General features: G+C 35.0%; 1 protein-coding gene and 1 long non-coding RNA gene across 3 annotated transcripts; one reads left to right on the top strand and one right to left on the bottom strand.

Annotated features, from left to right (window-relative positions):
- Positions 1-1,035: 1,035 nt before the first annotated feature.
- On the bottom strand, positions 1,036-10,115 carry LOC143571537 (ubiquitin carboxyl-terminal hydrolase 3-like). Its single transcript, XM_077056933.1, has 9 exons — positions 10,042-10,115; positions 3,659-3,790; positions 3,540-3,581; positions 3,306-3,411; positions 3,167-3,225; positions 2,982-3,056; positions 2,798-2,846; positions 2,052-2,128; positions 1,036-1,330 (listed from the first exon to the last, which is right to left on the bottom strand). The coding sequence occupies exons 1-9, from the start codon at positions 10,099-10,101 to the stop codon at positions 1,232-1,234; spliced, it is 699 nt and encodes a 232-aa protein (XP_076913048.1). The 5' UTR covers positions 10,102-10,115; the 3' UTR covers positions 1,036-1,231.
- Positions 10,116-22,306: 12,191 nt separating this feature from the next.
- LOC143571532 (uncharacterized) lies at positions 22,307-24,126 on the top strand. 2 transcript variants are annotated; one of them, XR_013142112.1, is made up of 3 exons: positions 22,307-22,472; positions 23,211-23,379; positions 23,814-24,126. It is a non-coding gene; the product is annotated as an uncharacterized LOC143571532 (long non-coding RNA). The 2 variants fall into 2 exon arrangements; XR_013142113.1 differs by having other exon boundaries at positions 22,313-22,472; positions 22,830-23,379.
- Positions 24,127-26,958: the final 2,832 nt, after the last annotated feature.

Raw genomic sequence — 26,958 nt, 5'->3', positions numbered from 1 at the left:
CCCCACCCCTACCCCGATTATACCATCTCTATTACCATAACCTTGGTGGTTGTTTTGATTATAGGAGCTTATTAGGTAACCCCTATATTTATAATTTTGTTGTCTTTGACCAGACCGGTAACCTGTCTTCTGCGAAATGCTTTGGAAATTTGGGTTTTCTTGGTTACTAGCATTCCCGTATATGAAGTTTGCGCAGTTTCTAAGGCCAAGATGGTAAGTGCTTGAATATATATCATTGCTATATTCTTCATCCCCGAACATAGTTTACCTCTTTTGCTACCCCTCTTCATCATCCTGATAGGTGGTCACATCATGACCAAATGTCACAACCCCTGACCCTATATCCTCATACGGGAGTTGTGAGCATGAGTGGTGGTATCTGTATTTATTATTAAAATATTTGGCATCGAAATAATTCATCCTGACTCTAGTTAGGAAACATTATCAGAGTGTAAAAACACTATGATTCGTATTTCATAAACTGATGTTAAAACCCATTTTTATACACATTTATAGGGATAAACCCTAATTTTGAAACCTGTTTTTCTTTATTTTGGTAAATAAGTTTACGTGTTATTCGACTTACTAGCCCACTTGTTTCATTGGTTTAAGTTAGGGACCAAATTTTAATATATATAAATTATTATTTTTTTTGAACGACCAACAAAACATATTTTATTAAGCAACTAACAAGACGCTAGATAATAACACCAAGCATTACACCAACGCACACCCACCCAAGAATCATTACAACCGAAACGCACACCAATCTTCCCAAGAAAAATTAGTTTTCCTTCCTCAATTCTTAATCCAAAGAAACCCCAACACTTTTATTTCCTCCACCAAACTCTGTTTAGAAATATAGCCCAGATTATATGAGAAATATTATTTTTTATATATCAATATGTAAACGTACAAAGCATTTTCCAAGCCCAGCTCAACATTTTAGCTTGTTAAAATAAACTAGTCAGATTGAGCTGTCCGGTTTAACTTCAATCCCGAGCCCGGGCCCAACTTAACAAATCTTAATCATGAAAGCATATGCACATAAGAATCTATCAGATCATCAAACTGCAAATACTTTGAACACACAAATCTCTTTCAGAAAGATAAGACATGATAACCATTTGCCGTACAATTATGAACCTCTTTAAGATGTATATAAAAAAAAGAATAAAAAAAAATAGAGAAACGTCACTAAATATTATGATAAAAACACAACACAGTGTGGTTATGCTTCAGTGCCAACTTTTTTGGAGATCGTGATCACGTTAAAGTTCATTGAGTTTGGATTTTTGGCTATCATTCCTTTGATCACTTTAGCCGCGTCCTGCAACAAATAATATACAGCTTTACATGATGAATTTGCTATTGAATATTTGAATATAAAACAAAAACGACTTTAAGATCTAACACATCAACATTGAAGGGTTTGAGTAATTATACAAGTGACTTTCAACATGCTCAACCTGTTTGACTCGTTTGATTTTTTAGTATTAGAAATTAAACAAATTGATAGTAACCAAAATTGACCATAAATGAATCAAAGTTATCAGCTCTGGTAGAAAATCAATTCATGGAGGCAAAAGCCCACAAGTAGCCTAGTATGGTTAAGATACATCACAAGCAAGCTCTAAGCTATTTTGGGTTATATAAAGTTAGGTAGGCCTTTGGTGGCATTTTGATCCGTTTTTTAAATGTGTTGGTTTGCCTCATCTTAAACGGGTTACATAAAAATAAATAAAAAGCTAAAAATTGGGTTTTATTTTCTTGCAGAATTAGAGATAGAATTATACTAAGTTCAAAGCCTAACCATATAAAAGGAAGTCCAAAATAGAAAGCCCAAAAAATAATAAAGAAAGGCAAAAACCATTTGAATCACAAACCCAAATTGAACACTCTTTAACATACAATATTTTGTATCAACTTAGTCAAAGTTTTGGCCCAATATTAGATGATACTAACAAGTTTCATTCATTTCAATTTTTGGGGCATCTGAAGAGGATGTAAAAATGGTTTTTAAAGAATTTCTCCATGGTTTAAGAAGTTACCTGCAATAAGGTGGCCGGTGAAGACGGGCCATGTGAAAGTGGTGCAGTTCTCCTTCCATCAAGCTCATATAGTTGCCCTGCAAGTTATTATTATTTGCAAATTACTTATTAGCAAGTTACAATATTGATATACATATGAGAAGTGAAAAGAAATCTAAAACATATTTATTAATTTTCCTACTCTCTCTTCTCTTCCTAGTTACAAGTTTCATACACATGTGTGGATCAGATAATTATAGTGAATCTGCAATGTGTAGAATTTATGATATATGAATAAACATAAATTCACACACATATGCATATATAATTTAAGTATTTTCACATAAACATGTAATAGTCTTGTTAGAATCTTCAATAAATACAAAAAAACGTGTTTTTTTTTTTTTTTTGTTTAATTTGGAAGAGCTTCTATACACTTTTAGGAGTATTTTAGTAAAAAAAATAATAAAAACGTCGAGAGTTTTTTTTTAATCGACAAAAATGCATGTTAGCCAGTGTAAAAATGCAGGTAACATATGCAAGATGCGATAATGGTATTTTTTGTTTTTTTTAATTCTCTCCCAGTCTTTCTTTATTTTTTTATTTCTGTTTTGATGAAAATTCTCCTAAAAGTGTATAGAAATATAAAACAAAGAACATGTTTTTTGGGTGGTTCTCAAAGTTCTCACCACTCACAGGAGTTCTCAATATATCCTAACCCTATAAATGTGTGTGTGTGGATGGAGGAGGGGTGGGGCGGTGTTTACCCTTTACACATGCAAAGCAGATGAAATGATCATTCACATCGTCCGAAGTCTGCATAAAGAAATGTAAATTTGAATTAAATGTAGCCATCCTTATAAAAAAACCCAACACAAAAACAAATTTACCATATTCTAAGTGCCACTTAAATGTCTTTACTAAACCATAATCTAAAAAGAATTAACTCACCTCAGTCTCACCAGCAGCTACTGCATCTGAATGTGCAACTTCCATTTCTCTATCATTCTCAAGATAAACAGCACGCTGTACACAAGATAAGAAAGGCGTATCATGTATATAAAAAAGAATAGCAAAACACAAAATTTAATCATCAAGTTCACACCATCAATAGTAAGTTCAGAATAACATAATACCTCCATCGGATCCATATTTGCAGTAGATTTGTAAAACCTATCCAAGAATGAATTCTCAACTGTCAACAAAACCGATAATGTTAATGACATAAAACATAGGATATCAATAAAGTTAAAAATGAAATGAACAATGGCTTACCAAGTTTTATCTCTGAGGTGATATTGCCTATAGCATGAAGAAGTCCAATTGTTCCACATGCATTTCCCACTGTTTGTCTCTTAAAGTAAACTCCATCACAAGGATTCTGCAGTCACACATGATTCTAATTTCTAATCATACATAAAAATAAACAAGACTGCGCAAATATGTCTTTAACTAGAAATTTTTTTTACAGAAATATAAGTTATTATGGTGATTTTGAATACGCGCTACCTGTTTAATATTATTGTCCTTCTCTAATCTTTCTTTTTCGCTCTGAAAATATACAAAGTAAAAACAGTTCATGAACATGTACATAAGAATTTTTTAAAATAAAAGTTTACAGAACAAACCTCGGGTGTGATAGGGTAAAGAAATAGCACAGCAAGTACTGTCTTGGGGACCATTTCCAAAAGTTCTTCATCCAATCCGTACACATCATTGCATTCTACCTCACCTGGAGGAACACCAAGGCCCCAAAGAAACTGTACAAACATAAATGCATAACTTAAAACACAACCACCAAACCTTTAAAATCAATTTTCCATTCACATGGTGGAGGAGTTAATAGATGAAATACACAGAAACCATTTATTCACAAACTTAGAATTAGGTTGTGTTTGTTTTTGCTTCAAACATCTGTAAGGGGCTTATGTTTGCGGGCGCGCAGACATAAGCCTCTGAAGACAGTTTGTTTATAAAAAAGAAAAAGATCTGAAAACTGCTTTTATGGTCTTAAAAAATAAGCTAATGTCCATCATCTTCACACTTCTTCAAACTTCTTCACACTTAACATCCTAACAACACCCAATGTCCAACACCACCACCACCCACCGTCCACCGCCACCACCACCACCACCACCCGCCATCACCGTCCACCCACCACCCACCATCCGCTACCAACACCGTCAACCACCCACCATTACCACCATCCATCACCACCACCACCCCCGTCGATCACAACCACCGTCCACTACCACCACCCACCACTACCGTCTGCCACCACCACCACCACCATCACCGTCCATCACCGCCACCATCCACCGTCCGCCACCACCACAGTACACCACCCACCACAACCGTTCATAACCACCACCACCCCACTGTCGGGCACCATCACCGTCCACCACCCACCCCAACCGTCCATCACCACCACCCACTGTACACCACCACCGTTCACCGCCTACCACCACCCACTTCCATAGTTCATACACCACCACCAATTATTATAGCAGTTTACAGACGTTAAATGACTTCTATCTACAGTGATATATATGACAGGTAACTAATTTTCAGCTTATGCAGACGATATCCAGTTTATAAAACAAACAATATTATATTTTTAGATTGCAAACCTTCAGACCACATCTTCAGTTGCAGACAAAAAATCAGATAAAATCAGATTGCAGACAGTTTTTGTCTTCAAAAACATCATTTACAGCAGAAATTGGGATGACCACTTTGGAAGCCATCCAAGGAGAATATTCAGGTCATATCCAAGTAGATTTGTCAGAAAAGTAAGGCCAATTAGCCTCCACCGAAAACCATATAAGATATTTCAGAGATTACTGATATTATTGTACGAGTTATGGGAAAACAGCAAAACCACTTTAACATGTCTGCTGAAGGAAAGAAGTGAGTGGGTTGGGGGAACATTACAAAGTTAGAAAACAACAATTACACAAACCCAGCATTAGTTCTACAAAACTTCGGTTAACTTTTTTTGTTGAAACTAAAGCTTCAGGGTCGATTTGGGTGAAGTTGCAAGCAAGACAAAATATATCATTGAAAGACGAAAAGGGCACTAATTAATGGCAAACACTCACTGAGTCTGGTAAGTTCAAGCTGCTTTCTTTAAAAGTTCCAAATAAAAAAAGGGTGAGGAGAAGAACAACACATCATCAAAGAACTAGTTCAAATGTCCAATAACAAGTAAACTAGAACATAATACAAAACATGGGAGGAGTATAACGGACTGCAAGTGCAACAATGAGTTTTGGACTCTTTAAACAACTTGGGGAAATCATCATCCTTGAGGTCGCGGATATATAAAAAATTTGGTATATATGTACTGTATTAATATGTATATAGGAAGGACAAAAACGTCTTTTCACTAAAAAGTCTTAAATTTAAGAGTTTTACAACTCTTGCTACATATGTTACAAGCCACAAATGCATACAAAAGCCCTAATTCTACATTCACTTCAAGCCTTCTCTGAGCTGCTTTAATTCGAATTTTGAATTCCCGCTTAAGAATTTGGAATAACCCTGGCCGCTTAACACTCATCCTGTCCTCTCCACTTCTTTCTCTTTTGCTATCCGGTTTCAACGATTCCACGGCTTTTCTACGGACCAGACTCCATGAGGATTACAACTGTTCTTTGATTCGAGCCAAACGTTTATGAATCATTGCATATCAGGTATGGTTTTTTTGTTAGAAATCGTTTCATCTAGATACTAGAGCATTAGTTTAATTATGTTAGAAATCGTTCGATATTTTGTTCTACGTTAATCAGTTGTACATGGTATTGAACACAAGTTGTTCGATCATGGTCTCTCAATCTGAAATCATTGAGCCGTTTTGTTTGGTGAGTCAAATATCGAAGTTGTTCGTTTTGTTTTTGTTGATTGCAAAAGAAGCGCAACTCAACCAGATTGTAAAACTTTAGAATGTAGTTATTAAAAGAACTATTTCTTGACCTGGTTGACGAATTTTGATTTTAGATAATTTCCTACTTATATTGCAGATAGATGATGTGAACAAATAATTTTGTGGAGGCGGATGCAGCTTTGAGCTGCATGCTTCTGTTCTAGAGCTTATGATATGAAACTGAAAGGTGAATTGAAGAAATTGCAAGTTTGGAGGGTTGCTTAATACGAATATCACATTGTTTTCTCTTGTTCGACGGATCACTTGTGATGTTTTTTTAATTTCAAAGGTTGTTTTCCATCAATCTGACCGTTATCCCGATTGATGGCTTGGGCCAAAGCATGTCTGCGGTCGAGTATAGTGCCATTCTTAAGTACCGTATGATGGTCCCAATGTACCCAGAAGACGAAACATGTCCGATATGCCGTAAGGCTTGCCTGGATAAATTCGGAGAGCATGCGGTTCATTGCAAGGAGATGCCTGGGTTCAAATACCAACATGATTGGGTGCGGGACGTTCTTTGGGACATCTTAAGGCGAGCTGGGATATCAGCTAAAAAGGAAGCCCCCGTAAACTTCCTTACAGACCCCACGGAAGGGAGACCCACTCTACGACCGGCAGATTTGCTCGTCTTTGGTTGGGCCGGGGGAAAACACGCTTGTGTTGACCTCACAGGGGTATCTCCTTTAGCTGGTTTGAGGGATAATGGGTTTGTAGCTGGGCAAGCAATGAAAAGGGCTGAAACGAAGAAGGTGGAGAAACATGCTAAAGCCTGCGAAGAGAACCAACATGTTTTTGTCCCTCTGGCTTTTGATACCTTTGGCTCCTTGGCACCGGAAGCTATCCGTTTCCTAACCAGGGTCCAACGGGTTGTGCATAGCAATGTGTCGACTCCAAAGGGGCAGGGGTATGTCTTTAGCAGGTTAGGGTTTGCAATTCAGAAAGGGGTGGCGGCGCAGCTTGTTGCCCGCCTACCTGCTATGTTGATGTAATATCTATGTTTCTACCATGAAATGAAATTGTGTTACTCTTATATATATATATATATATATATATATATATATATATATAAAATTCTTTTAACATTAATTCATCGTTAGAATTCCTAATTTTGTTACCTAGAGGAACACAACAGATTGCTACTTAAAGGTGATGCTATTTAGATTTACAATTCATGATCATATGTCATTATAATTTAATAGTTTTTCATTAAATATGAATCTGGTTCATCCAGTTATAATAAAATGAGCTTAATCCCAAATATTATTATTTGATCTTCTCGAATACGATCAATCAATCTACCAAACTGTAAATTTCGATCGCTTTTTTATTAATTTGTTTAATCTTCTAACTGTGGTTTAGGAAAAGTGTTATGTGGTGAAAAGTAAACTAACCATGGTTAGTTAACTATATATAAATTCAATAACTAATCATAAATCATGGTTTTTTTTAAACTAGCTAAAAACGATAATCGACTTACCAAAATCAATTTTTAAAAGCTATATTAACTCTTACTATAATTCAGTTTTTATGAAACGGGACACGCAAATTGATTAAATTGGTTTTAACTTATAACTAATCATTCTGTTTTGATTTGCGGTCCCTGCCACAGCTGCTGGGTATGCATGTTCACGATTCGGTTCGGTTCAGTTTTGAGCCCCAACCAAAGCCGAAATTTTAGTTGAATGTATTTTAAATACCGATTGATTATGGTTATTTTGGTTTGGAGCATTAGATCGTTTTGGCTCAGGTTAATAATCGAAATATAAAATTATGCAAAAATATTGTACCTGGGTTTAAAGTTGACTTTTGCAAAATCAAACCAAATAAATAGTGTTACCCAAATATTTTAGCTCAAGTATATAACAATCAATCAACAAAAACATTTGGGACCGCATTTGTTATTTTTGACCGATTTCTTTTCTGCTAAAAATTTTCAAGACGAAACGGTAAAACCAAAAAACGAGCATAACAGAATTGATCCCACCTGAAAAACCAAAATCGAACAGTGTTAACTCGAAACGGATTTTTTTGATTCGGTTTAAGCCCAAAACCGACCTGTGCCCTTCAAATCTAATTACACAGGTTCGGTTAGTTCACTGGGGAGGAAGAGAGTTGACGAGCCAATTTAGAAAAAAAAACCTGACAACTGTAAAGATCAGTCTATTTGAACACAGACGAGGTATCGAAAGCTGTGATAGAAACCTGAACGAAGTCCAAAGCCATCCAGAGCGTTTTAAGAAAAGAAACCCAACAAACGGACCTGCACGTTTCAGGTTGGTTCTGGGTCATATTTGGGCATTGGCCCGTTTGAACGCAGACTTTGACTTGACCAAATATGTTGATAACAAAACAAGGATAGAAAAGCAATTTAATTTCACAAAAATTTAAGAGATTATACTTATATACAAGTTGTACATTTCAGGCATTCTGTAAACAATAAGTTTTACAAATTTTACTGCTGTTACATTTCAGGCACTATATATAGAGCATCTTGAACTTGTACACAATGATTTTTACATCACTGATTCACTGGAGAATCCTATGCGAGCCATTACATACCTGCGGTGGCTGCACACATAAGCCTAAAGGTTCAATTTTTTTTGTTTTAATAACAATCTTTTTGTTTATTACGTTATGAATTCCAACTGAGTTTTTTGTGTGCTTTTGAATAAGTGGTTCGTTATATAAGGTCGCTATTTAAAACTGAAATCAGTTGGCCTAAGAGCGAAGGAAGTAGTGGCGGCAGCTGGGGAAATAAGCACGTAGACTATGAGAATTCTGGTCAACATTCTGCTCAAACTTGATATTTAACGAGGGGTGTTTTTCGACTTTTCGGTTTTGTTTTGAGACAAATATTCATTTTGTGAAATGTTATTAGGCGTAAGCGCCTGTTCACAGATTAAGATATAAAGTATTGCAAGTAGTTGGATGGTGAAGTCTGAATGACACAGATTGGTAAGCTTCAAAAGTTAAACATGATTAAAAACATTATATTTCACTTATTTTGGTTTTTAAAGTGATGCTATTATCATGTAATAACAGGGTTTTAAAGAGGTGATTGTAAAACTCGGTTCATGAGGGTCGGTTTTATTCATTGAAAGAAATAAACCAATTAAACAAGGTATTATTTTAGTGGAAAAAGTGCTTGATACAATGGGTGCAGGTGATGTTGCTTTTGTTGAAGGGAAATCTAAATTCAGATAATAGTTTAAGCTGGTTTATTTCAGATGTTGATTGACAAATTTCATTTTGTATTCTTTATTTTCATATTTTTTTAAATCAAGAATATAAATCAAACATGGTTTATTTCAGATGTTTTTTTTTGTGTGTGTGTGTGTGTGTGTGTGTATAAAAGGCCAACAGTTTATAAACAATCATATAGAACATACTATGTGTTTAATATGTCATTGGTTATTTTTTAAGAAATGACAACAATGTTTTCAAAGAAAATTTGTCACTTGACTTGAAGTATTATTTAGTTGTAATCGGATAATGAATGTAGTTAAACTTAGAGATAAAAATAAAAATGATGTTCATTTATTTTTAAGAATAAGTTAGGCTTTGTCGAAGTTTAAGTTCCTCAATTACCGTATATAACATGTTTTGTTGTTACGCTTATAGCAGTTACAACTGGTGTTATTATATGTATCCAACAATTACCTAACATGATGCATAGAGAAGAAAGAAGATTTGATAGTCTAAACTGATCGATTGTGTCATCAGTTAGTTAAGTAAACAGTTAGGTAACTTAATTTGTCAAAAATCACCAGAGAAATTATCTATATCCTCCCCTCCCATTAACATTACACAGTTAGTTGAGTGTATATTTTAAAAACTACATATAAATTCCTCCAATCTTCGTCTAGGGAGTTTAACAAGACTAATGAATGAATATTATTATAATTTAGTCTGACCTAAAGTAAACAAAATACCGAATAAATGAGAGTTCATATCATATGTAGCCTTTATTCATAGAAACCGATAAACCCTAATTCCTCAATTCAAACTGAATGTTAAGGATTGATTGATTGAATATAAGAGAAAAACAAACAAATCAAAAGTAGATGGAGAAAAGAAACCAACCTGATTCATAACTTCGGGGTTCGCTTCGAGTGGAAGCCATCTTTTAGCAGAAGCCGCCATCGTTATGTTGATTGTTTTTTATGATTTACAAAAAAAAAAATTATACTGATTTACAAGAGAAGAAAAGAGAATATTTTTCTAGTTTTCACTTTCACTCTCGTCCGGAATAATAATTATACTATATAGGTAGATAATCGAATCATTGGTAACTAACTAGAAAAATATATGCAGCTCCTCGTGGTTTGGTTCAAGGAACATATTTAGTTTAGGCACTAATAATTTTAAGTTTTTCTTTTTTTAAAAAAATAATTTTTGACACCGGGCCGACCTCAATACGCCTCGTATAGACATTTAGGGGTGTAGGTTTGTTGGGGCCAGGCTCCTCCGTTTTTTCGCTCGTTAGTGTAAATTTATCCTTTTACAGTAGAAAAGTTTTATACATACCGTTTCTGACCGAAATTTTGAGTCCGACCTCTCCGTTTTTCGCTAGGTAGTGTAAATTTATCGTTTTTCAGTTGAAAATTTGTATACATAGCGAATATTTACCCGTTTCCGATTGAAATTTTGAGTTCGGCCCCTCCGTTTTTTCGCTAGGTAGTGTAAATTTATCATTTTTTCGGCCGAAAATTTTTATACATAGTGTGACTTTACCCGTTTCCGACCGAAATTTGTGCCCACCCCCTCTAGTTTATGATTTTTTTTAATAATATCGAGTCCGGCCCCCTCAACGTGTATGTCCAAGCTTTACCACTGTAGATATATACAACGCGTATACACCCTAACTTTAAATTATTAGTACGATGGTGTCACTTCTTGTCTGGAGGCTCACCCCGTGTAGACCCTAATCACCTTTAATATGCTTAGTATAGGTCTACATGTAAGTCCGGACTTCAAAATGTCGTGTCACATCTTGTTTGAAGGCTGGGTTATATGCAACGTATAGACCAATATGCCCACTATACGACACATTTGATTTTTTTTTCCTTTTTTTATATTGATTTTTCTCATAACTTTCAACCATTGGCTTATAATAATTTCAACTTTCAACTTTTAATTTGTTAGCCACCGCTCCCAACTTTCACCCAATTTGTTTATGATACTCTCAAACTTAACGGACCCTAACTATGTTAGTTTTCATGATGATGTGACTTTTTTTTAATAAAAAGCATGTGTGGGTCTCACACCATTTTTTTCCTTCAACATAAAACCACAACAACCTCCATTAGGCAATGTGCAGTGGAGGGGCTACAAAATGGACGACTTTCGTCATGTGATGCTCGGTCAGCAAAATGTGGGTTTTTGTTTTAGGGGTGTAATGGTGTTGTAGCCCCCTTATCGCCCCCTTATCCCCCCATATTACACACACATACTAATATAATAGTATTAAATCCAAACCCACCTAGGTGATAAATATTCCTCGCCCAGGCCCTTGTCGCCCCCTCATCCCCCCCTCCCTCTACGCGGTGTTGTCGCCCATTTTGCCCACTTGTCGCCCCAAATTATAGCCCACTACACATACCCGTATATGATATGTCTGCTTATAAGAGATCGTGGGTGATCCAACGTTGTGGTACTTCAGATGAACCATTCCACTTGTAAATGATGGTTGCATATGTGTAATGGTTTGAAATAGGTTCATTTACCTTAATGTGCGTGTTTAATGTAAAAAAGTCATTTTTATAAATTTAAAACCTTCATAAATACTCGTGTAAAATTATCATCTAAAAATCTACAATATCACCTACTTATACAAATTAAGATTGTCAAAAAGTATAAAAGTAATTTCTCTACTAAGATGTTATAAAGTTGCATAAGAGTATAGTTTTGTATATGTGAAATCAGTTAAACCATGAACGCTATCGAGAATACCAATAACTATGCAAAAAGGAAACAAAGATATATATATATATATATATATATATATATATATGTGTGTGTGTGTGTGTGTGTGTGTGTGTGTGTGTAGGGGATGGTTCATGTGAGAAGTAATATTACAACGAGAAGTGCGAGAAGTAGATTTGTAGCCGTTGATGAGATGTAATGAATGGTAGAAATCAAGAGTTGCAGAATTGTAGTTACTAAGCATGTAAATAACATGTTTTAAAGTAAAAAGGGTATAAATGTAACTTTTGTGTAGGTGTAAGGCCTCGTTCCCGGTGCCTTACTTTGGTGTCGGATTTACTAATAAACACAGTTCTAAATATCAGAGTGAATTAAAACTTTCACGGAATAGATAAATGTCAACCATTGATTGCATAAGTCTTAAAAATTTAAACAATATTAAACATGTTTTTAAGTTCAAACATCGATAATTAAATCTTCAAATGCCAACTTCTTTATTCTTTTGCCATGTGTCTATCTTCAAGCCAGTTGTCTCATCCTACTCACCTACGTACATACTAAAAGTCAGCTACGCTGAGTGAGTTCTAGTTAATCAGACAACATACATTACATTCACATACTAATTTATGTGTATCCGAAAATACATATTACTTTCTTAACCTGTTTATCTTTCTTTCATACATACATAAGTATATACCTTCCTTCTTACTTTCATTCTTTCTTTATTTCTTTCATACTTTCATATTTTATCTTACTGTAGATACATACTTATACGTTTTAAAGAGTCTTTCGCCCTATAACCCCACATATATTATTAGGGTCTGCCACCCTCCTTCACAGATATTATTAGGGTCTGTCATCCTCGTGCCATACAACCATACATATTTTCTCTCTCTCTCTCTATATATATACATTCATACATACTCTTAATCTTTTCTATAGCATTCATAAACATTGACATAGCATACACTTACCACTCAAGGTAAATATATTAACTAATCATATCGAGTATGCACACAACCCCGAAAACATAACTAGGAAATGGGGCTAGAAACTCACCTGAGCTCGGTTCCTTTCCGAGTTAATGGTAACTCCTCTCTTTAACTGGGCGCGGCTAACTGTATAACAATTACACGTATCAATTAACTATCACTACCCATATCGTATTTCTAGTTTAATGTAGCCCTCAACGAACGAGGGTCCGGGGGCAGCGCCCCTAGCAGCAGGGTCTAGGGGCGGCAGCCCCTAGCAGGGTGTAAGGCCCCGTTACCGGTGCCCTACATTGGACGTTGGATTTACTCATAAACACCGTTCTAAATAGCAGAGTTAATTAAAACTTTCGCGGAATAATATAAACAGTCAACCTTTCATTACAAACATCCATAATTTGTCTTGTAAAAACATAACATAAACATAGCATTCGAAACATCATGACAAATCTTCAGATGCTAGCCTCTTCTATCCTGCCACGCGTCTCCCTCAAGCCAACTGTCTCAGCCGATTAGCCTGTGTGCATACTAAAAGTCAGCTACGCTGAGTGAGTTCTAGTTAATCTGACGACATACAATACATTCACGTACTTACATATGCACCTGAAGGTACATACCTTCATATTACTTACATACTTACATACATACGCACTTTCATTATTTCTTCCGTTTTTACATACATACTTTCATTCATACAAGTATTTGTAAAGAGCATTCCACCCTATATCCTTCACGGGTCGGTTCCTATATTCGCCGATATTATTAGGGTCGGTTCCCTACATTCGCTGACATTATTAGGGTCGGTTCCCTACATTTGCCGACATTATTAGGGTCGGTTCCCTTTACTAACCATACCTTCCATACATACCTATCTTATATAATCGTTCTTTCGTACACACTCATTCCATTACGTGCTTTCATACATACATATTACATACTAGGCATGCTACGTATTACCATCCTTGACAATACGTGCAATATCCGAAGATCGTTCACGTACCGTCAAGCATTCATTCATCCATACTATTACATCAATCATTATAGCATACACTTACCATTTAAGGTAAGTGTATTAACGTTCACATTGAGTATGCACACAGCCCCGAAAACATAACAAGGAAATGGGGCTAGAAACTCACCTGAATGCGGTTACGTTCACTGTTAATGGTTATTCCCTTCTTTAGTTGTGCACGGCTAATTGTATAACAATTACACGTATTAATTACTATCGCTACCCATATCGTATTTCTAGTTAAATTGTAACCCTCAACGAATGGGAGTCCGGGGGCAGCGCCCCTGGCAGCGAGGTTCTAGGGGCGGCAGCCCCTAGCGGGGTCCAAAGGGCAGAGCCCCTGGCTGGGTTTAAGCTGCTAGGTCAGCTTGGAAAATTTTTATTTTCATTAACTGTCGTAACACATTTTCCATTAGGATTTCATAATATTATTTTATTGTCAACCCGTTAATCCTTTGAGGTCTCTTTCGTTAATTAATAAAGTCCAAGGGCTATTTTGTAATTAAATCATTCTTGTATAAGTCCAGGGACCATTCTATCATTTATTAAACTTCTAGTTCATTACGCAGTTGTTAACGAATGGGGTCCCTAACGAATGACCTCATTCGTTACTGACTATTATAACGAATCTGCCTTCATGACGAATTTTCTACCGTAACGAATTGGACCTTATAACGAACTGATCTTCATAACGAACTTGGAATTTTTTGTTTGGTCGGGTTAACGAATTTCCTTAACGAATGGGCTAGTTCGTCATCCTTCCTTTAACGAATTAACAAACGAATTAGCCTAACGAATCAGAGCTCCTTCGTTAACTCTCCGTAACGAATTGCTTTACGAATTCGTTACACGTGCACCTAGGGTTAGGTCAGAATGTCAGAGAACATTATCTGACATACTTACCTCGTACGCCGCCTTTCCGGCGCCGCCGTGCCGGAAAAACGGGCGGTGGCCAAAAAAGTGTATTTTACCCCAGTTTACACTGTTTTCACCGTTTTTCGTCCCGTTCAATCCAGATCTGAGTTAGGGTGACCCCTAAGCTCATCTTTTGATTGGTTTATACCCGATTCCATCCGGTTCTCGTGACTTTAACGGTTTAGGGTGTCGGCTCGTCGTTTCGCGACTAGATCTAGCGGGTTTGGATCCATATAATATCATACTATCATTACCTTGGGTAGGGATTCAATTCTTCTTCTTGGTTTCGGCTGGAGAAAGGGATAGTAAGAGAAAGAGCTTAAGTGTGTGTTTTGGGTGGTGTAACAAATGGGTGGAATGAATGGATTTGGGGTAATTAAGGTTTATATATAATGGGTCATGGCTTAAGCCCATGGTCTTTTCTTCCTACTTTTTTTAATCCAACCCAACACTAACCCTACTCATAATAACTCATGTCTTATTTTATTAATCGAAATGAGAAAACGGGATGTTACACAGGGTCCAAGGGACAGAGCCCCTGGCCGGGGTCGAGCTGCCAGATCAGTTTGGAAAAAATATATTTTCATTAACGACCCTTTACTAAAATTTCATCAAAACCAATTTTTTTTATTGTATACTTTATTTCTAGTCAAGCTTCATTCGCTATCCCATTCGTTATGACGAATGGCTCCATTCGTTATAGCGAATGCTTTAATCCGTGTCTTATCGAGACGAATGAAGGGATAGCGAATGAATAAGGCCATTCTGATTTCTTTGAGACGAGTGAGAGGCTCATTCGTTACACGAGCACGCAAGTGTATCTTATAATGAATGGTTTGATTCGCTATCTCTTCATGGCGAATGAGTGGATAACGAATGACGAACACCATTCGTGGCTTCTATAAGACGAATGGGAGGTTCATTTGTTACAATAACACACAAATGCATCTAATTCGTTATGACCGTTTAACGAATGGCTAGCCATTCGCTTATAATAACAAATGAATACCAGGAATTATCTAACTTTGACTCCAGTGTCAGAGTCAAAATCGATAAGAACAGCCAACAGACACCAGATTAGCAATTAACCTTCAAATCACGATGAAACAACACAAATTTAGTATCATTTGACTCGGATTTACAGCGCCTACTAACCCCAATCATCCAAACATCGCGTTTTAATGGTGCGTTTGATTGATATATATATATATATATATATATATATATATATATAACTGGTTCTTTATTCGATTAATTGACCTATCAGATGTTAACGAATTTCAACGAGTCATTGCGTTTGATTCATTTTTACCACTTATATATAGATCTAGGAATGCTAAACGAGTTGAACATGTTTTTTTCGTAAACGTAACTTAGACGAATCAGTTTCACGAACACGATCTATTCTTTGTGTATGCCTTGCTTGCCAAGATGCTCTAACACCCACGAGCTCGGGTCTTTTTGTCCGGATCTTGGTCCGAGATAAAGGAGGGTATTTGTGTTTGTTATGGAGGCTAGATGATAAGAATGAGAGTTTAGGGTTTTAGGGAGGTTTAAAGGGTTTATATACCCTTAAGCCTATGGACCTAAGGCCCATCACCATCCCTTATTCCATCTTTTAATGTCCAAGCCCACACTCTAATATTTTATTTAATCTTGACTAGAAATAAAACACCATTAAGTAAACGAAATTCCTTTTATTTATTATCATCGAAAGTAGGATGTTACAGTAGGCACAATCAAAGCAAAGGTAACTATCTGAATCAATTCCCCTATTCACGCCTTCATGCCTTATTACCTTAATCAACTCAACCAAAAATGCTTCAACATCATAATCAATTCACAAAATCTGCATTAGTTTGTTGAAGATTTAGTGAACACATATATGAAGAATGATTAAAGAAATTGATTTGAGGTGTGATAGTATCATCGCGACAAAGGTTAGGGCTTTTTTGAATTTTTTTGGGTTTTGATTGTATATTTGTTTACATAAACGATATCATAGTCCTACAAACTAAATTACATAATCGATTCTTTTATTTATGGTTTTGAGCTTATTATTATTGTTTTTGTTATTCAAATCAATTCCTACCACATCTGTTTGTTTTTAATCACTGTTTTTGGTATGTGTTATATTGTAGGATTAATTGGCTTCTAGTGTCGGATCAAGGTTTCTTACATTTTAATTCTAAGAGTTCCTAACTTGGGGAAAGAGTTATGGCTTTTTTAGCGTCAATCTGATTATGTTTTTTATATCAGCTACATTCGTATTCGATTCAGTTTACCTACACTATTGTGTTGTTGATTGATACTCTTTTGTTGTTGCCTATACTATGATAACTATGTATTGTAGTGTTTTTATGGGTTGGTATATAATGTACATATTTGTCTTTGCCTACAATACATATTAGCTCCTACACAATTGTATTTGCATGTGTAGGTAGGGGTGTTCAAAATTATCCGAATCCGTATCCAAATTATCCGACTTACCGTATACGAACTATCTAAAATTTCGGATGTCCGAAAATTCTAATTCGGATTTGGATAGCAATTCTGTGTTTTTTTCCGATAGTTCGGATATCCGAACTATCCGAAATATTATATTAATATTTTTATTTTAATTTGAATATAAGTCATTTATGATTTATTGTCTTTCAAGCTTTAATGTTCAGTCACATGGTCTTCAGCCTTTCCAAATCCCTTAACCTCATTCTCTCTCTACCATCTCTCTAACCCTAGATCTAACATCCAAACGTCGGCCACTATCGTGTCATGTCTCCACCAACACACTGTCTCTGTTCACAAGCTCCACACTTTAATTTGGCATCACCTCGTTGAACTAGTCACCGTAAATGAGTTATTTCGGCAACCGATATGAATGGACATCATCGCAACAGATCTGATCTGGAATGGAAATGGAGATGGAACAGAGATATGCGAACAAACAAGGTTTGTTCTTCATCTGAAATGGAGACGAAGAGGGTTGGGGAATTGGGGAGCGACGGTCGTTGATGGACGACAGTGGATGCTAACTGATATGGTCACATCTTGTTTGAGTGATTTATTTTTTAGTAGATTTTTTTGAAATGAATGGCAGATCCATATCTTCTTGAAACTTCTTGTATTATTAGTTAAAGTTATTAATTAATAACATATATTTTGTATTTATTTATTTTATATTTCGATATCCGATTAAATATCCGAACGGATATCTGAAGTTTCGAATATCTGAATTTTGAATATCGAAATCCACTATTTGAAATGGTCGGATATTTGAATTTTGGACATCCGAATTTGAACACCCCTATGTGTAGGTATGCTCGATTCATGTGTAGGTATGCTCAATTTTTGTGTAGGCATGCTTAATATGTGTGTAGGTATGATAGATATATATGCTCAGTTCATGTGTATATATGATAATTAGATTAGTATGCTCGATCCATGTGTAAGTACGATATAGAATGATATGGACAATGAATGAAACAACTATATGGTATAGTGTTGGAATAATTTTTATAGGGGCATATAATTACAATATTTAGTCTTAGTGAGAAATTGTAATTGTTTTTTATATGTTCTTTATATGTAATTGTGTATAACCGGTATTAAAGATGTGATGATGTCAGATATAAACTAATGGATAATACAATCTTATTTTAATTTAAGTTATTATGATGTATGTAGGAATTGTGTTTGTTGTAGATGTAGTTTACAACAGATGTTAGGTGTAGGGAATATGCTTATGTGGAAGATGGGAGAGATTGGAATCTGGTTGTGTGTTAACTGCAAATATATATTATGCAAGAGATTACATGTAGTTAATCTGTGTGATGCATATGATTAAATTGTTTGTGTAGGTTATGCGTAAGGAATTTGTGTTATATGTATGATTTAATTGTTTGTGTGTTGTTATGTGTAAGGAATCTGTGTTTATGTGTATGATTAAATTGTTTGTGTAGGTAAGTTTTGTTATGTGTAGGATTAAATTGTTGGTATAGGGTATCTGTGTCATGTGTAAAAAGAAATTGATGTTGTGTAGGTTCGGATAATAACTTTACATATGTTAGTTATTTCCACGATTATATATATTTTACATTAGTTAGTAGTCATAAAGTTGTTTTATAATAGTTTTGGATGTTATATTAAAATTGATTATGTGTAGGAAATTTTGTGATAAAGTGTAGAAATAACATTTTGGGTTGTATTACATTTAGGATAATTTTTTGGTGTGTAGGTTTGGATAGTAACTTTACATTTGTTATTTATTTTCACGGTTGTATATAGATTACATCATTTAATAGTCATACAATTATTTTATAATAGTTTTGCTTGTTATGCATAAATTAATAATGTGTAGAAATCACCTTGTTAAAGTATAGGGATAATATTATGGGTTGTTATAACTACACTATTAAGTGTAAGTAGAATTTTTGTTGTGTAGGTTTGGATAATAACTTGACTGCGTCGTATTCAAGTACATTGTCTTTTTTTTCTATAAAAGAACATGACAATTAATTTCATTTGTTTTGTTGTTTCGTATAAATAGTTGGAACATATACTTGGGGTTTGAAAAATTTCCAAACAAAACAGAGGAGGCATTGAGTGAAAACAATACTATGCACACGGTTAATTAGAAACCACTATTGCTCAATCTAAGGATTAAAATTTGCATCCAAGAAAAAAAAAAGAATAAAATTTACAACCAAGATTATGCTTTCGGATGTAAACAAAAAACAACCATATGTTTTGTGGGTTTGGAAGCTAACTAATAGTTAGGATCCAGGAGTAGAAAAAACGTAAGATACCATATGCAAGTTTTGTGTGAGTGTGTGTGTGTTGGTTTCCCTGTTTTTGGTATATTGGTCTTACTTTTATAATGAGGTTATGGAACTTGGAAAAAGTCTAAACTGTTGGTTTTGGTTAGGCCTCTTTTATGGAATTACGTTTATTTTGAAGTTTTAATGAATGTGTTTGAAATCTGATTATGAAATGTGTTTTTGATAATCCATGTTTTGATTGGTATTTTAGTTAATGTGCACCAAAATAATTTATGTAGTTTGATGAAACAAGTGCACCTCAAGGTTTGCATACTATTATAAAACCACAATCCATTTACATTATGATTAAAATGGTTTTTGTTTGCACTTAGTATGTTGTGAATATCGGAAGTAATGACCGACACATAAAACTGTAAATGTTTTAGTAGTGTTTATTGCAATTATTATTATTTTTTTTTTTCTAAAAAGAGATTTAATAATGTAGACAATGATATTTTCTAATCGGTTAGTGCATTTCTTATTTATACACTAGCAAAAATAAATCTGTACCCTAAAATGCACATCTTGTTAGGTGTAATTAGGTGTAGGTTGTATTCATATACACATACATGTTATTTAAGTGTAATTATATATGTGTGCTATAACCATGTAGGTATATTATGTGTTTTGAATTACACAAAATTTGAGATTCAAACTAACAAAAAAAAAATGATATGAAATATACTTATTAAAATATATTTTTAATCTCCCTAAAAATGTGATATTCGAATTTGAGATCGAACTATCTATAAGTGATTCAAATAATAAAAAAGAAAGAAAGTCTATATTGTTATGAATATAGATATTATTATGTTTATTATTATGATTATTAACTACTAACTATAGATTAGCTTGTTCCTTAAGTTTCCCCCCCTTATAAATACCTATTGGTATTTCATTGTATGATATACCAATTAATAATATAAACTTATTCTCTTTTTATCTTCTTTTTAATAGTCTTGTTATAAAACACATTATCAACACGATTTGCTTTTGGAGTTGAATTATCGTAATGTATGTTAACATAAATTAATTTGTTATTGTCTTCTATCTATCAAAATAATCAATACTGTAATTTATATGATTTTGGGTTATGTTTGAGATAAGTTTCGTTCTTTTCTTAAATCTCTTTAAACAATCAAGTTATAAGTCATGCAATTCTTATATTTATTCTTAACATGATTATTAATTAGCTGATTGTATTTTATAATTCAATTTGGTAGCATAATCAGGTGAGATTAATATGCCGTAACAATTATATCGTAACATATATAGTGAATATTTTTGTTATGTTAAACAGTTAATGTATTTGTTTAACGGAATTCAATTTACTTTCTAAATTGTCACAATAATAATATGCAATGATCTCTACCATATAATACTGGCATTCTTCTCGATTATCTAAAATTTTGACTTGAAAAACATGCATATCTTTTTAATGATATTAATTTTCTATTGTTTTCAAAATACAAATGAAATTCGATTTTTTTTGAATGACTTATAATCCGATGAACGATTTACATATTTTCCAACACAACCAGTTTTAAACATACAACCTATTTAAAGTTAAAATAATAATATTTTACACATGAAACCTAATTGATATAATCCTCTATATATATTTAAACATCAATCGTAATTATATATATACTAAAAGCCAACTTAGGTTACACTCACATATCATCACAATTCATAATCGTAGGGTCAAAATTTTGACACGTTGGAGACACGTGTTTTCTGATCTACGGTTGTTTTGCCTTCTTCCACCGCCATCTTCTCATATATGAACAACTACTTCCTCCCACCCTCAGGGGCGGACCCACATAGTGTGGATCGGGGTCCCGGGACACCAATGTTTTTTAAAAATTTATTAGAAGCGGTATATTAAATTTTTTGAGGACCCCATAAGATTTAATACTTGGAACCCATACTATTAATGTTGATGTGGTCTGGTGGAAAGTCCCTTGTTTTATCTTTGAAAGGTTATGGGTTCAAGTCTTACAAGGCTCCGTTTTTGGTTTTTTGTGTTAATTTTTAGTGTTAATCAATCATTTGATTGCTAATGTTGCAATGATAACTTTGGAAACATTCAAACACCTCTAAAATACATATCATTGTTTTCAACTTTATGCATGGTTTTCTTTAGAAACATTCAAACACTTTAAAATATCAGTTTTATTTTTCACTAGTTTAAGTTAATGGTTTTCAACACATGCTTATGAAATGGTGGATCTAGGTTCTATCTCAAAAATGTTTAAGAAAGGGAAAACAAAGTGTTTATGTGTCAACCCGACCCATTTTGACCCGTTCAGGTAGTGATGATTGAAAAGAAAGTTTTATTATGATATTGTTTTTTATTATGTTCTTCGCCTCGACCCGACCTGAACAACGACCGACCCGAAAAATTTGAACACCGAAAATATGGGACCCCATTGGCAAAAAATCCTGGGTCCGCCACTGCCCACCCTAGCACAGTGTAGGTCCCAAAACACACACATATAAATGACAAATGAGGGCATATATATAGCCAAACACAAATAAACTAAAAGATCTCTTCACCGAAGCTAAACGCGTGCACTGAAGCTCTCGTTTCGTGTCCGGTTTCTCACCGACATAAATTATTAACTTGACCGTAAATATATAATAGGTTTCGTAATTTGATATTGGAAGTCACTAACATTGGCCTTACACATAACCATCGCCGGATTGATGTCGGATCTTCGATTTCGAACACTCAGTATATACGCACGCTAACAGCCATCTTCCAGTAATTACATTCGTGTTCTCAAGCACACCACTAGAGAGTTGAGACAGAGATCAGAAAGAGGAAAATAATCAAGGCCACCATAATCACAGGTTTTAGGTTTGTTCTTGCTCTAACAATTTCAATTTTAGGTTTAAGATTACTTCAAGTCCACGCACCATCAATCCTCAGGTCCGATTTAATTTGCCCTAATTTAACATTATAACTTTTTTCTTCAAATTGGCTCTTGAAATTGACTATTTATGGTACTCATTACTTAACGTTATGGCGTAACTTTGTCAACTGTATAGGTGAACCAATCAATTGATTTTATTTTCTATAGTATTTGCTCATAAGACAACAATATTATATTGTTTAAAGGTGTCTAAATGGTAAAAAATATGCTGCAGTTTTACAATTTTGTCTTCTCCAAGTGAGTTTTAGAAATTCTTAATTTATTTTCTTTGTAGGTTTCATGCAGCTAAGGTAGTGACTGGCTTATAGTATCTCCATTGTTTAGGTACTTCGTTATTATGTTTTATATATACATACATGTGTGTAACCCGTGGATGGAAATCGGAACAGGCTTGGCACGTAACCATTTTCTAGGTTGTTCAAAAGGGTATCTTTGTTTTCATAAAGGGTATTGGCAATCAGTGATTGAATTTCGATTAATGCCGCTTAGGAAGTGTGTAAGTATAAATTTTTTCATCTTAAAAAGGAATATTTGAAAGGCGTATGCATTCGTGCTCATGTCAAACAATCATTAAGCTGGTCATTGTTGCATAAAGTTGGATGAGTTGACCCGCATTTCTTTTTGTAAAATGATTTTAAAATCCCCAGTGATGCAGGTTTGATTGGCGTGATGCAGAGAACTCAAGTCAAAAGCAAAACAAAGAGAAAACTCTAATTTTTGGTGTGTTTAGACATATCTAAGTTCTCAATTTGAAATTTATGTAGTAAAGACTGAGATTGTGCTCAATGGCAAAATCTAAAGAGGCACGCAACAACTCTTTTAAGGTAAAACATCTTAAATTGTTGCACTTTTTTCCCCCTTATTAATGCAAAGATGTGATTCTTCAGTTGTTGCAAATACAAATATCCAAGAATAAATATAATATTTTTTAAATTCCAGCAAATGATTTTAAAGTTCTGGGCTGTGCTTACTTTTGGTGTCTTTCTAAGGCTCACGAATGGTAAACAAAATCATCTTTTTATGAAATAGTATAGAGGTACAATTTGTTTAATTGTTTCTTATTGTCATTTCTACAACATTTGACCCACTTGATCTTTAGGGAATATAACAATTAAATGGGGGATGCTACGGATGTAAATAGGTGGCTTTCAGCAGATTTTTACGTTGTCATCAATGCTCAGGTTAACAATATTTTCTGTTTCTTTAATCGCATGCATAACTAAACACATACTAATGGTAAATTTTATACACAATGCAGCGGAAAAAATCAAGGAAGAAACACAAGCATTAACCTGCAAGCCAATAATCATATGATGATAAACTACCCTTTTGTGTCAACAAAAAGCTATCTTTTGGTAAAAGCCGATTACAGAATTACAATTTACAGCTGATGAAAATAGATTATTTTGTAACTAACATCTACAAAATAGGTTATGATGCTTTTGTATCATGGAACCCCACTAGATGCATAAAAACATGGCTAAATAACGCAACTAACCTGCCTTAATGATGTCAATGCTTACAATAACTACTAGATGTATTAACAAAAATCAGGCGCAAATGGCTAATTAGGCAAAACCGCTTCATCTAATGTTGTCTCCCGCTGCGAAGCGCAGGTTAAAATACTAGTTTTTTTTTTAATTTGTGATTAATATCTGTTATCGTTTATATTTGAGTCACATATATTGACCTTTAGATATTGCTATTGTTTATCCTGTTAAAATTATTACACGGTTTATTTTTATGTTCTTGTAATAATTGTTTATTAAATGTAACATCCCGAAAATTCTAAAAGTAACATGAACTATGTTATTAATTATGACGAGAAAGTATACCTGAGTTAGTAAATAATTAATAAAATAATATAGATGGTAGGATAAGTATGCTATTTAAGTGGAAATAATTATGGACCAAAAAGAAAAGATGGGCCTCAGGTCAATGGGCTTAAGGGAGTATAAATACCCCTTAAACCCTAATCCTTTCCATTTCCATCCATTCTACACCATAAAACACACACATACACTCCCTATCTACGGCCGCGAGCTAGAGGAAGGGATCCAAGACTCGAATCAAGCTATAAAGTGATAGATCTTGGATATTTAGGCAAGATACAAGATAACCAAGTTGAATCGTAACCTAGAAACGCATAAAGGTACGTACTTCAACCTTAAAGGTTGTGTTTTAATGAACGGTTTGCCCTAAAACCTAGTCCTAGAGTAGATCGGGTATAGATGAACCATAAAGTTGCAAACTTGATGATAGAAATGGGCTAAATCAATTCATTAGTTAAAGATCTAGTAAAATGGGGATAAAATGGATAAAGGTTCAAGCTTTATGCTAAGGGTGGGTTAGATCTTGATAATGGAAGGATAATGGGTGAAAAATGTGTAAGAAGGGTAGCTAATGTTGTTAAAAATTAGTGGGAGACCACCATCAGCCACCTGAACTGACTAGGATTGAAAAAGGAAATTTGAAATGAGCTGGAAGCATCAGACCCGAGTTCTCGGCCAACTCGAGTTCTCGGCCAATCTGAGTTCTCGGTGACCAGGGATCTCGGTCATAGGCACACACTGGGTTCTCGGTCAACGAGAGTTCTCGGTGACCAAGAGTTCTCGGCCACCCTATGGGTTTCGGTCAGAATAAGGTCCTCGGCCAAGACAGTGTTCTCGGCCAACATGAGTTCTCTTCTTTGAGTTCTCGGCCACACAGTTTCAATTGGGCCTTGGGCCTGGACCCAATTGGGCCAGATAATGGATAGTTGGGCTTGACTTAGCTAAGTCCACAAGATGCTAAGCCCATTATCTTAGGCTTAACAAATAAGCCCAACTTAGAAAATAATTTAAAATTCAAATGAAAAATGTGTTAAGACAGTTAATGAAAATAAAATTTTTCCAAGCTGACCTGATAGCTTAACCCCAGCTAGGGGCTCTGCCCCTTAGACCCCGCTAGGGGCTGCCGCCCCTAGAACCCCGCTGCCCTCAGACCCCGTTCGTTGAGGGCAATAATTAAACTAGAAATGCGATATGGGTAGTGATAGTTAAATTGATACGTGTAATTGTTATACAGTTAGTCGTGCACAGCTCAAGAAAGGGATAACCATAAACGGTGAACATAACCGCATTCAGGTGAGTTTCTAGCCCCACTTCCTTGTTATGTTTTCGGGGTTGTGTGCATACTCGATGTGATTTGTTAATACACTTATCCTAAGTGATAAGTGTATGCCATACATGATTTATGTGAAAGGTAAGAATGATTGCTTGTCGGTACGTGAATGATCTTCGGATATTGCGCGTACCGTCAAGTTATAAATAAATGAATGTTGCATGTAATGTATGGTTAATGTATGAATGTTATGAATGAATGCTTGTCGGGGCGTGAACGATCTTCGGATATTGCACGTACCGACAAGGAGAATGGTTGTTAAGTGAATGATGTAAAGAACGCCTAGAGTGTTCTTATGATACGATGTAATTATTGTATATGCAAAGTAAGCGTATACAGGTACAGGAATGGTAAATGAGTTCTACGTCTGACATAGTAAGTTAGGGTGGCAAATCCCTCTAACTTTCATTGGACATAGACTTGGCATGTGATGGCGTAGTTAAGGACTGCGGGCCTTATACGTGTTATAGATGATAGATGAGAACGTATTTAAGGACTGTGGACCTTATACATACTTCAGATAGGAGCCAGCATAGGAAAGGACTGCGGACCTTATACGTGCTGTAATTGCATTGTGGTAGCATAAGGGAGGACTGTGGACCTCGTACGTGCCATGAACTAGGTTGCAACATAGGGAAGGACTACGGACCTTGTACGTGTTGTTATTGTAGGATGGTATATGGAAGGACCGTGGACCTTGCACGTACCATGAATGGTGAACATAGGTAAGGACTGCGGACCTTTTTCGTGTTCACGACCTTGAGTATAGGTATAGACGACAGACTATGAACATACTCTCGGTGGACTGAGGTATGTATTATTATGTGTGTATGTATGTATGTATGATAGAAAGGTAATTGGTTAAGTATGGATACGTATATTCGGATATGTAAGTATGTATGATATGTGTATGTATTGTATGTTGCCTGATTAACTAGAACTCACTCAGCGTAGCTGACTTTTAATATGCACGCAGGTGAATGTGTTTAATGAGCTAGCACGAGGTGGGCACATGTCATGGATTGAATGGCTGGAATCTGATCATAAAAGGAGGAGAAACGATGTTTTAAATATGATGTTGTGTTTATGTTTTAAAGAAAAGACCGAATGTTTTGTATCAAATGATTAAAGTTAACGTTTCCGCGAAAGTTTTAATTAACTCTGATATTTAGAACTGTGTTTATGAGTAAATCAAACGTTCAAATGTGAGACACCGGTAATGGGGCCTTACATTAAATATT

Source organism: Bidens hawaiensis, unplaced genomic scaffold, assembly GCF_021521415.1.
Source record: "Bidens hawaiensis isolate Kalapana, Puna unplaced genomic scaffold, B.hawaiensis_p1.1 tig00025391_1, whole genome shotgun sequence".
In the NCBI taxonomy this organism is placed as follows: Eukaryota; Viridiplantae; Streptophyta; class Magnoliopsida; order Asterales; family Asteraceae; genus Bidens; species Bidens hawaiensis.
This window is presented reverse-complemented; position numbering and strand designations above follow the sequence as displayed.